Raw genomic sequence first — 16,421 nt, 5'->3', positions numbered from 1 at the left:
CCCCGCTGACAGCCCCGGAGACGCCAGGCACCCCGCACGCCCCGCTGACAGCCCCGGAGATGCCAGGCACCCCCGCACGCCCCGCTGACGGCCCCGGAGACGCCAGGCACCCCCGCACGCCCCACTGACAGCCCCGGAGACTCCAGGCACCCCCTCACGTCCCGCTGACGGCCCCGGAGACGCCAGGCACCCCGCACTCCCCACTGACGGCCCCGGAGATGCCAGGCACCCCCTCACGTCCCGCTGAGGGCCCCCGGAGACGCCAGGCCCCCCGCACGCCCCACTGACGGCCCCAGAGACACCAGGCACCCCCTCACGTCCCGCTGACGGCCCCGGAGACTCCAGACACCCCCGCACGCCCCACTGACGGCCCCGGAGACTCCAGGCCCCCCGCACGCCCCGCTGACGGCCCCGGAGACGCCAGGCCCTCCGCACGTCCCGCAGACGGCCCCGGAGACGCCAGGCACCCCGCACGCCCCGCTGACGGCCCCGGAGACGCCAGGCACCCCGCACGCCCCGCTGACGGCCCCGGAGACGCCAGGCCCCCCGCACGTCCCGCTGACGGCCCCGGAGACGCCAGGCCCCCCCGCACGCCCCACTGACGGCCCCGGAGACGCCAGGCACCCCGCACGTCCCGCTGACAGCCCCGGAGACTCCAGGCCCCCCGCACGTCCCGCTGACGGCCCCGGAGACGCCAGGCACCCCGCACTCCCCACTGACGGCCCCGGAGACACCAGGCACCCCCTCACGTCCCGCTGATGGCCCCGGAGACGCCAGGCACCCCGCACTCCCCACTGACGGCCCCGGAGATGCCAGGCCCCCCGCACGTCCCGCTGACGGCCCCGGAGACGCCAGGCACCCCGCACGCCCCGCTGACGGCCCCGGAGACGCCAGGCACCCCCGCACGCCCCACTGACGGCCCCGGAGACGCCAGGCCCCCCCTCACGTCCCGCTGACGGCCCCGGAGACGCCAGGCCCCCCCTCACGTCCCGCTGACGGCCCCGGAGACGCCAGGCCCCCCGCGCGCCCCGCTGACGGCCCCGGAGACGCCAGGCCCCCCGCGCGCCCCGCTGACGGCCCCGGAGACGCCAGGCCCCCCGCGCGCCCCGCTGACGGCCCCGGAGACGCCAGGCCCCCCGCGCTTCCCGCTGACGGCCCCGGAGACGCCAGGCACCCCCGCGCGTCCCGCTGACGGCCCCGGAGACGCCAGGCACCCCCGCACGTCCCGCTGACGGCCCCGGAGACGTCAGGCACCCCGCGCGCCCCGCTGACGGCCCCGGAGACGCCAGGCACCCCCGCACGTCCCGCTGACGGCCCCGGAGACGCCAGGCCCCCTGCGCGCCCCGCTGACGGCCCCGGAGACGCCAGGCACCCCCTCACGTCCCGCTGACGGCCCCAGTGACGCCAGGCCCCCCGCACGCCCCGCTGACGGCCTCGGAGACGCCAGGCACCCCGCACGCCCCGCTGACGGCCCCGGAGACGCCAGGAACCCCCTCACGTCCCGCTGACGGCCCCAGTGACGCCAGGCCCCCCGCACGCCCCGCTGACGGCCCCGGAGACGCCAGGCACCCCGCGCGCCCCGCTGACGGCCCCGGAGACGCCAGGCACCCCCGCACGCCTCGCTGACGGCCCCAGTGATGCCAGGCACCCCGCACGCCCCGCTGACGGCCCCGGAGACGCCAGGCACCCCCGCACGCCCCGCTGACGGCCCCAGAGACGCCAGGCACCCCCGCACGTCCCGCTGACGGCCCCGGAGACGCCAGGCACCCTGCACGTCCTGCTGACGGCCCCGGAGACGCCAGGCACCCCCTCACGTCCCGCTGACGGCCCCAGTGACGCCAGGCCCCCCGCACGCCCCGCTGACGGCCCCGGAGACGCCCGGCACCCCCGCACGCCCCGCTGACGGCCCCAGTGACGCCAGGCCCCCCCGCGCGTCCCGCTGACGGCCCCGGAGACGCCAGGCACCCCGCACGCCCCGCTGACGTCCCCGGAGACGCCCGGCACCCCGCACGTCCTGCTGACGGCCCCGGAGACGCCAGGCACCCTGCACGTCCTGCTGACGGCCCCGGAGATGCCAGGCACCCCGCACGCCCCACTGACGGCCCCGGAGACGCCAGGCACCCCGCACTCCCCACTGACGGCCCCGGAGACGCCAGGCACCCCCTCACGTCCCGCTGACGGCCCCAGTGACGCCAGGCACCCCGCACGCCCCGCTGACGGCCCCGGAGACGCCAGGCACCCCGCACTCCCCACTGACGGCCCCGGAGACGCCCGGCACCCCCGCACGTTCTGCTCCTGAGACTGCTGCCCAGCACCCCCACACTGAGCTTGGACGTGCCTCACTGTTGGGAATACGAAAAACTGTGAATCGCGGAGCCTGACGCGCTGGGGCCAGGCTGGAAGCTGACACCCTGGCGGGGTGTGCGGGAAGGGGCTCGCGTTAGCGCCCATTAGCATGTCGCAGGGGCAGGCACTCCCGTCTCCAGGCAGGCTGCAGGTGGGGGGCCCGATCCGGGCGGGGCTGGTTAGTTTCATGTGTTTGCTGATTTTTCCACAGAGAGCAGCTGCCTCCCTGGCTAAGCGGTCCTGGGCAGAGGCCTGTGCACGTCCACACAGCCTGGCTCGCCCTGCCAGCCTCACAGGGATGCAGCAGCTACTGGGCTCTGGAGGCTCCAAGGGGTGGCAGCTCTGGAGTCCCAGCCTAGAGGTTTAGTCTGCTCCTTTGCCAGGTGCCCTGCAGCTATGGTTGTCTGCCCCACCAGCTCCCAGCACTGTGCTGCCTGGGCACGAGGCAATGCAGCGAGATCCTGGGACGAGCAGCCTCGGAGCAGGGAATGGGGATTCTCCCACAGGCTCCCAGAACAGAGCCCTTGGGGCTCACACAGAGATCCGGCACAGGATCCCCAGCCGCCTCTTGCCCTTCTCGGAGCTCTCCCCGCTTTGCCAGCAGGTCTCCAGTGCGGGGAGCACACGATTCCAGCAGTGGTCCCAGCTCAGAGCCTCATCCCGAGGGCCTGGCCCCCTCCAAGAGCATCTCCCTGCAAACTCCGCATCCATCCAAGCCTCTGAAATCCCCCAGCGCCATCCCCTTGCCACCTCCACCCATCTGCAGCCCAGTCCTGGCCTTGGGAGCTCCCCCACTCGCTGGCTCTCCGCACTGGGCCACACCACAGGCAGGCCACATGCAAACCTGCCCCGCAGCAGCGCTAGCACCTCAGTGGCACCTACACTGCAAAACCCCAGCCCCTGCAGCACGGCTCAGCATCCTGCCAGAGCCGCTGGGGCTCGTGCTACAGCACCAAGAGAAGCAGAGTCAGTGCTCCCGACTGGCCCAGAGTTTGGGCTCTGGAACTGGAGAGAGGGCTGGTGCTCGGAGCCCAGCCTCAGGGACTGGCTCCATGGCTAGTTTTAGCTCCATAGCATGAGCCCTGGAAGCCTGAGTCCCTAGCTGCAGGCTTGGAGAGCCGGGGCTTGGCGTTTAACCTGCTCTTACCCCCTGCCAGCCACACTGGCGCCATCCTTGTTACAACCCAGGGTTCTTCACTGGCTTAACTACAGCCGCACGAGGCCCCTCCTCCTTCGCCAGAAGAGCAATGGACGACAGACTCCCAGAGCTGGCCCCTGCGATCTGCGAGGCCACACCCCGGGGGACCAGGCAGGAGGGCAGCCCTTGGACTGGCAGCAGCTCCCCCCCCGGCCTGACTTACAAACTGCCAGGGGTGGAGAAGCCGCCACCAGCCTTGGCCAGTTGTCCCAATGGTTAGCGACTCTCGTGGGTAACATGCTTCCCCTTCGTAAGAGCGGCCAGACTGGGTCAGACCAACGGCCCATCCAGCCCAGGGTCCTGCCTGCTGACATCGGCCAATGCCAGGTGCCCCAGAGGGAGGGATCACACCAGGGAATCCTCACGGGATCCCTCCCCTGTCACCCACCTCCAGACAACCACAGGCTCAGGACCCATCCCTACCCAGCCTGGCTAACAGCCATGGGTGGACCTACCCTCCAGGAAACTAGCTAGCTCTTTTTTGAACCCTGTTCAAGTCCTGGCCTTCACCACATCCTCTGGCAAGGAGTTCCACAGGTTGACTGTGCGCTGAGTGAAGAAAAACGTCCTTTGGTTTGTTTTAAACCTGCTCCCTGTTCATTTCAATTGGTGACCCCTAGTTCCCGTATTGTGGGAATAAGTAAATAACGTTTCCTTATTCACTTTCTCCACACCACTCATGATTTTACAGACCTCTGTCATATCCCCCCTTAGTCTCCTCTTTTCTAAGCTGCAAGTCCAAGTCTTTTTAATCTCTCCCCATAAGGGACCCGTTCCAAACCCCTCAGCATTTTTCTTGCCCTTTTCCAATGCCAAGAGATCGTTTTGGAGAGGAGGCAGCCACGTCTGTGCGCAGTGTTTAAGCTGTGGCGTCCCATGAATTTATGCAGAGGCAGTGAGGTATCCTCGGTCTCATTCTCTGTCCCTTTTTCACTGATTCCCAACATTCTTGTTGCTTTTCTGACGGCCGCTGAGCACCGAGTTCCCGTCTGAACATGTCTAATGTCGGCTCCCAGGCTTTGGGGCAGGTCAGATCTTTGTCAGCTGGAGACGGATGGGCCCAGGTCAGCTACTCCGGTGCACGGGGGCCAGCTCAGCCCAGCACTGGCCCTGGGAGAGCCAGCCCCCGGCATCGCTCCTGCACAGGCAGGTTTCCCAGCCTGGCTCCAGCTGCCCCCTGCCAGGGCCACCAGGGGGAAATCCCGGCTCGTGGGAATGGCTGGCAAACTCCCCCGGACGTCAGTGGGCCCAGGAGCGCCCCGGCCCTGCAGGAAGCTGCGTCAGGCGCGGAGGCAGAGGCCAGGAGACGCTGCACCTCGCCGCAGATGCCTGGTTGCAGGGTTTGCCCGTGGGGCAGGGCTCCCATCAGGGTTTGGCTCGCGACGAAGGGAGCCGAGGCCAGACCTAGAGAGCAGGCGGCCCAGAGCAGCCAGAGAACAGGGTGGAGGTCACAGCCTGGAGCGCTCGCTGAGCCCAGGGCCACAAGGCCAGCGCCCCGCAGAACTAGCACCGCTGCCTGGCCTGGAAGCACTCGGCCAGTTGGGGCAGGGTCAAGTGACTGGGATGCCTGCAGGGCAGGGCTCCCTGTAAGCTGGGTGCTTGTGTGGCCACTCAGGACTGATTCCAATGCTGCCAAGAGAGCACCTGCAGCCGGTTTTTTTGTTTCCACTGGTGGTGCACGTGCCATGGTGCAGACACAATTTTATTCTGCACATGGATGGACAAAGCCACGCACAGATGGAAAAGATTGGAGGGAACACTGGTGCAGGACACTTGTGCTTGGGGATTGTAAGCTGTCTGGGGCAGGGACTGTCTCCTTGTGTGTTTCTGCAGAGCCCAGCCCCTGGCCTGAGGCTCTCCTGGACTATCAATACGTTTCTGGGAGGGGAGAGTCAGAGGGTCTTTCTGCCTGAACTCAACCAGAGCTTTTGGCTGACTCAGGACAGGGGGAGGGGACATACCACACACCCACAGCCTTGTCCTTGTCCAGACTCCCCCGTCCTTGGTGGCTGCCTTGGAGATTTGACACATCTCCCCCATTTAGCTCTGCACACCAGCTGGGATTGAATTTTTGCTCTTGATCCTAAAAAGCTTGGCCCTTCCCCTGCTGGCTGTGCTCCAGATGGCTCCCATTAGAGTCTCCTCTGGCTGTCGGAGTTGGTTTTCATCAAAGAAGGGCTGGCTATGAAAAGGAGGGTTTATTTATAGGGTGTCAAATACCCAGGGTGGCACAGCAGGTTACTGCACCCCACTCCACGCCCAGCATGGCCGGGGACGGCACACAGCTGTTCCTCGCTGCGCCTTGCCCCGACACAAAGGCTTCACTCAGGCAGGGTTTGCTTTCTCAGGAGGGACATAAAGCGGCTCCAGGCCCCGTCCTGCCAAGGGACCGGGAGGGAGCCCTTAGCCCCCAGTGCTCCTGGAGGAAAAGGATTTTCCCCAAGCACAGCTACAACCTTGGCCCTTCCAGCCAGCTCCCTCCTGCCTCCCATCCTGGCCTCCCTGGCCCTCGGTTTCTTGTGCCTGCCCATGGTGCCCTGCTGGCCTGGGCTCTGTCACAGCAGCCAGACAAGCCCCTGGAACGTCTCCTGCTGACCCAGCTGCATGGGAGGCTGGCGAGCCGGGCTGGGCCCAGCAGGCACCAGTGGGTCAGTCAAGGAGGCCTCTCAGGACGGTGCGGTGCAGGGCCAACTCACATCCCGGGATGGTCGCGTCCCTGCTACGGAGCTGGGCCCCAGCTGCTGAACCAGCAGCGCTGCCTGGGGCCCGTAGCTAGCGCTGCAAGCGGCACCCTCTCTCCAAAAGCAAACCCCGAGCGCCCCTCGCCCCCGCAAGCCAGAGCTCACTGCCCCCGTCAGAGCCACCTCTGGGCCCCTCCCCCTCCTGACTGTGCCCTTCCCCCCACATCTGTCAGACGCACCCCCAGCTGTACCCCAGCCCCCGCTGCCAGCGGACGCACCCCCAGCTGTATCCTACCCCCCTGCTGCCAGCAGACGCACCCCCAGCTGTACCCCAGCCCCCTGCTGCCAGCAGACGCACCCCCAGCTGTATCCTACCCCCCTGCTGCCAGCGGACGCACCCCCAGCTGTACCCCAGCCCCCTGCTGCCAGCAGACGCACCCCCAGCTGTATCCTACCCCCCTGCTGCCAGCAGACGCACCCCCAGCTGTACCCCAGCCCCCTGCTGCCAGCAGACGCACCCCCAGCTGTATCCTACCCCCCTGCTGCCAGCGGACGCACCCCCAGCTGTACCCCAGCCCCCTGCTGCCAGCGGACGCACCCCCAGCTGTACCCCAGCCCCCTGCTGCCAGCGGACGCACCCCCAGCTGTACCCCAGCCCCCGCTGCCAGCGGACGCATCCCCAGCTGTACCCCAGCCCCCTGCTGCCAGCGGACGCACCCCCAGCTGTACCCCAGCCCCCTGCTGCCAGCAGACGCACCCCCAGCTGTACCCTACCCCCCGCTGCCAGCAGACGCACCCCCAGCTGTACCCTACCCCCCTGCTGCCAGCAGACCCACCCCCAGCTGTACCCCAGCCCCCTGCTGCCAGCGGACGCACCCCCAGCTGTACCCCAGCCCCCTGCTGCCAGCGGACGCACCCCCAGCTGTACCCCAGCCCCCGCTGCCAGCGGACGCACCCCCAGCTGTACCCCAGCCCCCGCTGCCAGCGGACGCACCCCCAGCTGTACCCCAGCCCCCTGCTGCCAGCGGACGCACCCCCAGCTGTACCCCAGCCCCCTGCTGCCAGCGGACGCACCCCCAGCTGTACCCCAGCCCCCTGCTGCCAGCGGACGCACCCCCAGCTGTACCCCAGCCCCCTGCTGCCAGCAGACGCACCCCCAGCTGTACCCCAGCCCCCTGCTGCCAGCAGACGCACCCCCAGCTGTACCCCAGCCCCCTGCTGCCAGCAGACGCACTCCCAGCTGTACCCCAGCCCCTGCTGCCAGCAGACGCACCCCCAGCTGTACCCTACCCCCCTGCTGCCAGCAGACTCATCCCCAGCTGTACCCTACCCCCCTGATGCCAGCAGACACACTCCCAGCTGTACCCCAGCCCCCTGCTGCCAGCAGACGCACTCCCAGCTGTACCCCAGCCCCCTGCTGCCAGCAGATGCACTCCCAGCTGTACCCCAGCCCCCTGCTGCCAGCAGACGCACCCCCAGCTGTACCCCTGCCCCCATTGCCAGCAGCAGCACCCCCAGCTGTACCCCAGCCCCCTGCTGCCAGCAGACGCACTCCCAGCTGTACCCCAGCCCCCTGCTGCCAGCAGACGCACCCCCAGCTGTACCCCAGCCCCCTGCTGCCAGCAGACGCATCCCCAGCTGTACCCCAGCCCCCTGCTGCCAGCAGACACACTCCCAGCTGTACCCCAGCCCCCTGCTGCCAGCAGACGCACTCCCAGCTGTACCCTACCCCCCTGCTGCCAGCAGACACACTCCCAGCTGTACCCTACCCCCCTGCTGCCAGCAGACGCATCCCCAGCTGTACCCCAGCCCCCTGCTGCCAGCAGACACACTCCCAGCTGTACCCTACCCCCCTGCTGCCAGCCGACGCACTCCCAGCTGTACCCCTGCCTCCATTGCCAGCAGCAGCACCCCCAGCTGTACCCCAGCCCCCTGCTGCCAGCCGACGCACTCCCAGCTGTACCCCTGCCCCCATTGCCAGCAGCAGCACCCCCAGCTGTACCCCAGCCCCCATTGCCAGCAGCGGCACCCCCAGCTGTACCCCAGCCCCCATTGCCAGCAGACTGCACCCCCAAACTGTGCACCCCGTCTCCCATCACCCAGGCAGACTGCACCCGTGCTCACCACCTCCCCTGCCAGACTGCACCTTTTGCGCCATCGGCCTGCACCCCCACTCCTGGGCCAGGCCCCACAGGGTTTAGTGCAGCTCAGTGTAAGTGCTGTGGGCGATGGGATTTCAAATGCTTCACCCAGGAGAGGTTCCCACTGCCCCCCCCCCCAGGTGATTCCCTGGCTGCCGGGGATTGGGGCTCCCAGGAGGCCATACGTACGTCTGCCCCCCCCCCCCAGGTGATTCCCTGGCTGCCAGGGATTGGGGCCACCAGGAGGCCATACGTACGTCTGCCCCCCCTCCCCCAGGTGATTCCCTGGCTGCCGGGGATTGGGGCCGCCAGGAGGCCATACGTACGTCTGCCCCCCCCCCCCCCCCAGGTGATTCCCTGGCTGCCGGGGATTGGGGCCGCCAGGAGGCCATACGTACGTCTGCCCCCCCCCCCCCCCCCAGGTGATTCCCTGGCTGCCAGGGATTGGGGCCGCCAGGAGGCCATACGTACGTCTGCCCCCCCCAGGTGATTCCCTGGCTGCCAGGGATTGGGGCCGCCAGGAGGCCATACGTACGTCTGCCCCCCCCCCCCCCAGGTGATTCCCTGGCTGCCGGGGATTGGGGCCGCCAGGAGGCCATACGTACGTCTGCCCCCCCCAGGTGATTCCCTGGCTGCCAGGGATTGGGGCCGCCAGGAGGCCATACGTACGTCTGCCCCCCCCCCCCCAGGTGATTCCCTGGCTGCCAGGGATTGGGGCCGCCAGGAGGCCATACGTACGTCTGCCCCCCCCCCCCCAGGTGATTCCCTGGCTGCCGGGGATTGGGGCCGCCAGGAGGCCATACGTACGTCTGCCCCCCCCCCCCCAGGTGATTCCCTGGCTGCCGGGGATTGGGGCCGCCAGGAGGCCATACGTACGTCCTGCCCCCCCCCCCCCCAGGTGATTCCCTGGCTGCCAGGGATTGGGGCCGCCAGGAGGCCATACGTACGTCTGCCCCCCCCCCCCAGGTGATTCCCTGGCTGCCGGGGATTGGGGCCGCCAGGAGGCCATACGTACGTCTGCCCCCCCCCCCCAGGTGATTCCCTGGCTGCCGGGGATTGGGGCCGCCAGGAGGCCATACGTACGTCTGCCCCCCCCAGGTGATTCCCTGGCTGCCAGGGATTGGGGCCGCCAGGAGGCCATACGTACGTCTGCCCCCCCCCCCCCCAGGTGATTCCCTGGCTGCCAGGGATTGGGGCCGCCAGGAGGCCATACGTACGTCTGCCCCCCCCCCCCCCAGGTGATTCCCTGGCTGCCGGGGATTGGGGCCGCCAGGAGGCCATACGTACGTCTGCCCCCCCTCCCCCAGGTGATTCCCTGGCTGCCAGGGATTGGGGCCGCCAGGAGGCCATACGTACGTCTGCCCCCCCCCCCCCCCCCAGGTGATTCCCTGGCTGCCGGGGATTGGGGCCGCCAGGAGGCCATACTTACATCTGCCCCCCCCCCCCAGGTGATTCCCTGGCTGCCGGGGATTGGGGCCACCAGGAGGCCATACGTACGTCTGCCCCCCCCCCCCCCCAGGTGATTCCCTGGCTGCCAGGGATTGGGGCCGCCAGGAGGCCATACGTACGTCTGCCCCCCCCCCCCCCAGGTGATTCCCTGGCTGCCAGGGATTGGGGCCACCAGGAGGCCATACGTACGTCTGCCCCCCCCCCCCCCCAGGTGATTCCCTGGCTGCCAGGGATTGGGGCCACCAGGAGGCCATACGTACGTCTGCCCCCCCCCCCTCCCAGGTGATTCCCTGGCTGCCGGGGATTGGGGCTGCCAGGAGGCCATACATACGTCTGCCCCCCCCCCCCCAGGTGATTCCCTGGCTGCCGGGGATTGGGGGCGCCAGGAGGCCATACATACGTCTGCCCCCCCCCCCCAGGTGATTCCCTGGCTGCCGGGGATTGGGGCCGCCAGGAGGCCATACGTACGTCTGCCCCCCCCCTCCCCCAGGTGATTCTCTGGCTGCCGGGGATTGGGGCCGCCAGGAGGCCATACGTACGTCTGCCCCCCCCTCCCCCAGGTGATTCTCTGGCTGCCGGGGATTGGGGCCGCCAGGAGGCCATACGTACGTCTGCCCCCCCCCCCTCCCAGGTGATTCCCTGGCTGCCGGGGATTGGGGCCACCAGGAGGCCATACGTACGTCTGCCCCCCCCCCCTCCCAGGTGATTCCCTGGCTGCCGGGGATTGGGGCCGCCAGGAGGCCATACGTACGTCTGCCCCCCCCCTCCCAGGTGATTCCCTGGCTGCCGGGGATTGGGGCCACCAGGAGGCCATACGTACGTCTGCCCCCCCCCCTCCCAGGTGATTCCCTGGCTGCCAGGGATTGGGGCCGCCAGGAGGCCATACGTACGTCTGCCCCCCCCCCCCAGGTGATTCCCTGGCTGCCAGGGATTGGGGGCCGCCAGGAGGCCATACGTACGTCTGCCCCCCCCCCCCCAGGTGATTCCCTGGCTGCCGGGGATTGGGGCCACCAGGAGGCCATACGTACGTCTGCCCCCCCCCCCAGGTGATTCCCTGGCTGCCGGGGATTGGGGCCGCCAGGAGGCCATACGTACGTCTGCCCCCCCCCCCCCAGGTGATTCCCTGGCTGCCGGGGATTGGGGCCACCAGGAGGCCATACGTACCTCTGCCCCCCCCCCCAGGTGATTCCCTGGCTGCCGGGGATTGGGGCCACCAGGAGGCCATACGTACCTCTGCCCCCCCCCCCCCCCAGGTGATTCCCTGGCTGCCGGGGATTGGGGCCACCAGGAGGCCATACGTACGTCTGCCCCCCCCCCCAGGTGATTCCCTGGCTGCCGGGGATTGGGGCCGCCAGGAGGCCATACGTACCTCTGCCCCCCCCCCCCCAGGTGATTCCCTGGCTGCCGGGGATTGGGGCCGCCAGGAGGCCATACGTACGTCTGCCCCCCCCCCCAGGTGATTCCCTGGCTGCCGGGGATTGGGGCCGCCAGGAGGCCATACGTACGTCTGCCCCCCCCCCCCCCAGGTGATTCCCTGGCTGCCGGGGATTGGGGCCGCCAGGAGGCCATACGTACGTCTGCCCCCCCCCCCAGGTGATTCCCTGGCTGCCGGGGATTGGGGCCGCCAGGAGGCCATACGTACCTCTGCCCCCCCCCCCAGGTGATTCCCTGGCTGCCGGGGATTGGGGCCGCCAGGAGGCCATACGTACCTCTGCCCCCCCCCCCCAGGTGATTCCCTGGCTGCCGGGGATTGGGGCCGCCAGGAGGCCATACGTACGTCTGCCCCCCCCCTCCCAGGTGATTCCCTGGCTGCCGGGGATTGGGGCCACCAGGAGGCCATACTTACATCTGCTGCCTTCTTCTCCGCCTGCTCCAGCTTCTCCTGGGCCTCTTTGACCGACTCAGAGTATTTGTCCACCTCATCCTCCGTCCCCTTCAGCTTCTTCTGCAGGGCCTGCTGCTCCTCCTCCAGCTGGGAAGGGGATCAGAGCAGGGTTAGGGGAGCCCTGGCCAAAGGGGCCCCAGTCGCATGCTTGGCACAGGAACGGGGCGCGGGGACACTGAGCGCGGGGACCTGGGGCCAGCGGGACAGTGCTGGGCAGGGTCCCCAGAGACAGGGGCTCCCAGGAACGACTCCTTGGCCCTCCAGGGAGCAGGGAGGCGGGAGCCCAGGACAGCCTCTCCCCAGGCCCGGGCAGACACCGTGTGGGGGGGAGAGCCCCAGGCTCAGCCTGAGGTTCTGGCTCCATCCCAAGGGCTCGAGCTGCCGGATGGTTCTTACCCCAGTGCCTGGGTGTGCAGGGGACCAGGATGCTCATTTGCATTGGGTCCCCCCACGAGTCCATCTCCAAGTGGGACTGGCACGGTACCTGGGGTTCCATGCAGTAGCCCCCTGGGTCCTTGCCTATCAATGAGGGGCTATGGGGAAAGTGCTCTGAGGGATGGGGTGCTGGCCCCTTGCCTAATCTGTCCTGGATGGGGATACAGTGCAGCGTTAAGCCCAGCAGGGGGTGCTGAGCAGGGTGGCTGCTGGGAACTTGGGGTGCCCCCTGGAGGAGCTGCCTGGGTGTTTGGGGGAGTGTTGAGAAGACTTCCTGGGACACGGTGCAGGGGGCCGCCTGGGCACTCGGGCAGGTTGCAGGGGAGTGGTACCCAGGGGGGAATGCTCCTCGGGGGAATGGTGATGCTGCCCAGATGCTGCTGAAGGGGCCACATGGGCACTTTGGGGGGCTGGGACGAGGAGCTGCCCAGAGAGGCAAAGAGAACATTGTCTGGGGGGACTTGGAGGGGTACGGGGGGCTGCCTGGGGACTTGGGGTTGCTCCTGGGGGGACTCCAAGGGGGCACAGGGGTCCTGGGGTCACTGTCTGGGGACTTGGGGTTGCTCCTGGAGGGTACTCCGAGGGGTCCACAGGGGTCCTGGGGTCACTGGTCTGGGGATTTGGGGGTGCTCCAAGGGGGCACAGGGGTCCTGGGGTCACTGTCTGGGGACTTGGGGTTGCTCCTGGAGGGTACTCCGAGGGGTCACAGGGGTCCTGGGGTCACTGTCTGGGGATTTGGGGGTGCTCCAAGGGGCACAGGGGTCCTGGGGTCGCTGCCTGAGGACTTGGGGGGACTCCTGGGGGGACTCCGAGGGGGCACAGGGTCCTGGGGTCACTGCCTGAGGACTTAGGGGGACTCCTGGGAGGACTCCGAGGGGGCACAGGGGTCCTGGGGTCACTGCCTGAGGACTTAGGGGACTCCTGGGGGGACTCCGAGGGGGCACAGGGGTCCTGGGGGCGCTGCCTGAGGACTTGGGGGGACTCCTGGGGGGACTCCGAGGGGCACAGGGGTCCTGGGGTCGCTGCCTGAGGACTTAGGGGGACTCCTGGGGGGACTCCGAGGGGGCACAGGGGTCCTGGGGGCGCTGCCTGAGGACTTGGGGGGCACTCCTGGGGGGATTCCGAGGGGACACAGGGGTCCTGGGGGCGCTGCCTGAGGACTTGGGGGGCACTCCTGGGGGGACTCCGAGGGGGCACAGGGGTCCTGGGGGCGCCTGCCTGAGGACTTAGGGGGACTCCTGGGGGGACTCCGAGGGGGCACAGGGGTCCTGGGGCGCTGCCTGAGGACTTAGGGGGACTCCTGGGGGGACTCCGAGGGGGCACAGGGGTCCTGGGGGCGCTGCCTGAGGACTTAGGGGGACTCCGAGGGGGCACTGGGGGCTCGGAGGGGAACTGGGGGCTCGCGGCCCGCCCCACCTGCTTGCAGCGATCCTCCGCCTGCTTCTTGTCCACCTCGGCCTGCTCGGCGCGGTCGATCGCGTTCTCCTTGTCCAGCTTCAGCATCTGCATCTTCTTCTTGATGGCGTCCATGGCTGCGGCGCGGGGCGGAGACCGGGCGGCTCGGGAGCGGGGCTGGAGCGGCTGGAGCGGGGCTGAGCGAGCTCTGGGGCCCCGGCGCCGCGGTCGCTCCTAAAAGCCGCGGAGGGGGCGGGAGGAGCCGCGGGGCCCGGACCCTCCCCCGGCGGCCGCCGAGCACCTTTTAGGGACTGGCTCGCGAGCCCAGCCGGGAGGGGCGGGACAGCGGCAGCACCCGGCCGGGCTGCGACCCCGGGGACCCGGAACCGGAGACCCCGCCCCGCGCCCCCGCGCCGGGAACCCTGCCCCTCCCCGGAGCCCAGAGAGACCCCCGGCCCCTCCCCGGAGCCCAGAGAGACCCCCGGCCCCCGCTGCGCCCCCGAGAGACCCCCGGCCCCGCCGCGCCCCCAGAGAGACCCCCGGCCCCGCTGCACACCCAGAGAGACCCCCGGCCCCCGCTGCGCCCCCGAGAGACCCCCCGGCCCCGCTGCACACCCGAGAGACCCCCGGCCCCGCTGCACACCCAGAGAGACCCCCGGCCCCCGCTGCACACCCAGAGAGACCCCCGGCCCCCGCTGCGCCCCGAGAGACCCCCGGCCCCCGCTGCACACCCAGAGAGACCCCCGGCCCCGCTGCACACCCAGAGAGACCCCCGGCCCGCCGCGCCCCCGAGAGACCCCCGGCCCCGCCGCGCCCCCGAGAGACCCCCGGCCCCGCCGCGCCCCCAGAGAGACCCCCGGCCCCGCCGCGCCCCCAGAGAGACCCCCGGCCCCGCCGCGCCCCCGAGAGACCCCCGGCCCCGCCGCGCCCCCCAGAGAGACCCCCGGCCCCCGCTGCGCCCCCGAGAGACCCCCGGCCCCGCCGCACACCCAGAGAGACCCCCGGCCCCGCCGCACACCCAGAGAGACCCCCGGCCCCGCTGCACACCCAGAGAGACCCCCGGCCCCGCCGCGCCCCCAGAGAGACCCCCGGCCCCGCTGCACACCCAGAGAGACCCCCGGCCCCGCTGCACACCCAGAGAGACCCCCGGCCCCGCCGCGCCCCCAGAGAGACCCCCGGCCCCGCTGCACACCCAGAGAGACCCCCGGCCCCACTGCGCCCCCGAGAGACCCCCGGCCCCGCCGCACACCCAGAGAGACCCCGGCCCCGCCGCGCCCCCGAGAGACCCCCGGCCCCGCCGCGCCCCCAGAGAGACCCCCGGCCCCGCTGCACACCCAGAGAGACCCCCGGCCCCGCCGCGCCCCCAGAGAGACCCCCGGCCCCGCCGCACACCCAGAGAGACCCCGGCCCCACTGCGCCCCCGAGAGACCCCCGGCCCCGCCGCACACCCAGAGAGGACCCCGGCCCCGCCGCGCCCCCGAGAGACCCCCGCCCCGCCGCGCCCCCAGAGAGGACCCCCGGCCACGCCGCACACCCCGAGAGACCCCCGCCCCCGCCGCGCCCCAGAGAGACCCCCGCCCCCGCCGCGCCCCCGAGAGACCCCCGGCCACGCCGCACACCCCGAGAGACCCCCGCCCCCGCCGCGCCCCCGAGAGACCCCCGGCCCCGCCGCACACCCAGAGAGACCCCCGCCCCCCGCCGCGCCCCCGAGAGACCCCCGGCCCCGCTGCGCCCCCGAGAGACCCCCCGGTCCCCGCCGCGCCCCCGAGAGACCCCCGCCCCCGCTGCACACCCGAGAGACCCCCGCCCCCGCCGCACACCCGAGAGACCCCCGTCCCCGCCGCGCCCCCGAGACACCCCCCGGCCCCGCTCCGCCCCAGAGAGACCCCCGGCCCCGTTCCGCCCCCGAGAGACCCCCGCACGCCCCCGAGAGACCCCCGCCACGCCCCCGACAGACCCCCGGTCCCACTGCGCCCCCGAGAGACCCCCGCCCCCGCTGCACACCCCGAGAGACCCCCGCCCCCACTGCGCCCCCGAGAGACCCCCGGCCCCCGCTGCGCCCCCGAGAGACCCCCGCCCCCGCTGCGCCCCCGAGAGACCCCCGCCCCCGCTGCACACCCAGAGAGACCCCCCACCCCGCTGCGCCCCCAAGAGAGCCCCGGGCCCACTGCGCCCCAGAGAGACCCCCGGCCCCCACTGCGCCCCCGAGAGACCCCCGGTCCCGCCGCGCCCCCGAGAGACCCCCGGCCCCCGCTGCACACCCAGAGAGACCCCCGGCCCCGCTGCGCCCCCGAGAGACCCCCGGCCCCGCCGCGCCCCGAGAGACCCCCGCCCCCGCTGCACACCCCGAGAGACCCCCGCCCCCGCCGCACACCCCGAGAGACCCCCGGCCCCGCCGCGCCCCCGAGAGACCCCCACCCCCGCCGCACACCCAGAGAGACCCCTGTCCCCGCCGCGCCCCCGAGAGACCCCCGTCCCCGCCGCGCCCCCGAGAGACCCCGTCCCCGCTCCGCCCCAGAGAGACCCCCGGCCCACGTTCCGCCCCCGAGAGACCCCCGCCACGCCCCCCGAGAGACCCCCGCCACGCCCCCGAGAGACCCCCGGTCCCACTGCGCCCCCGAGAGACCCCCGCCCCGCTGCACACCCCGAGAGACCCCGCCCCCGCTGCGCCCCCGAGAGACCCCCGGGCCCACTGCGCCCCCGAGAGACCCCCGGCCCCCGCTGCGCCCCCCGAGAGACCCCCGCCCCCGCTGCGCCCCCGAGAGACCCCCCGCCCCGCTGCAACACCCAGAGAGACCCCACCCCGCTGCGCCCCCGAGAGAGCCCCGGGCCCACTGCGCCCCAGAGAGACCCCGGGCCCACTGCGCCCCAGAGAGACCCCCGGCCCCCAC

The 16,421-nt window shown here is 71.1% G+C and overlaps 1 protein-coding gene across 4 annotated transcripts in view; it reads right to left on the bottom strand.

Annotated features, from left to right (window-relative positions):
- TPM2 (tropomyosin 2) overlaps positions 1–13,744 on the bottom strand; it is a 42,430-nt gene extending 28,686 nt beyond the window's left edge. Inside the window, exons 1-2 of one of the 4 annotated variants that reach the window (XM_075914742.1) lie at positions 13,552–13,744; positions 11,662–11,787 (exon numbers count right to left, since the gene is read on the bottom strand). In XM_075914742.1, the coding sequence (XP_075770857.1) occupies positions 11,662–11,787; positions 13,552–13,665 (240 nt within the window). In that variant the 5' untranslated portion in view covers positions 13,666–13,744. The remainder of the gene's footprint in view (positions 1–11,661; positions 11,788–13,551) is intronic. The other 3 variants (XM_075914741.1, XM_075914740.1, XM_075914739.1) reach the window with 3 other exon arrangements.
- Positions 13,745–16,421: the final 2,677 nt, after the last annotated feature.

The sequence above is a fragment of the Pelodiscus sinensis genome, unplaced genomic scaffold (assembly GCF_049634645.1).
Source record: "Pelodiscus sinensis isolate JC-2024 unplaced genomic scaffold, ASM4963464v1 ctg72, whole genome shotgun sequence".
Taxonomy (NCBI): Eukaryota; Metazoa; Chordata; order Testudines; family Trionychidae; genus Pelodiscus; species Pelodiscus sinensis.
The sequence above is the reverse complement of the archived record's forward strand: the minus strand, read 5'-3'. Positions and strand labels throughout refer to the sequence as shown.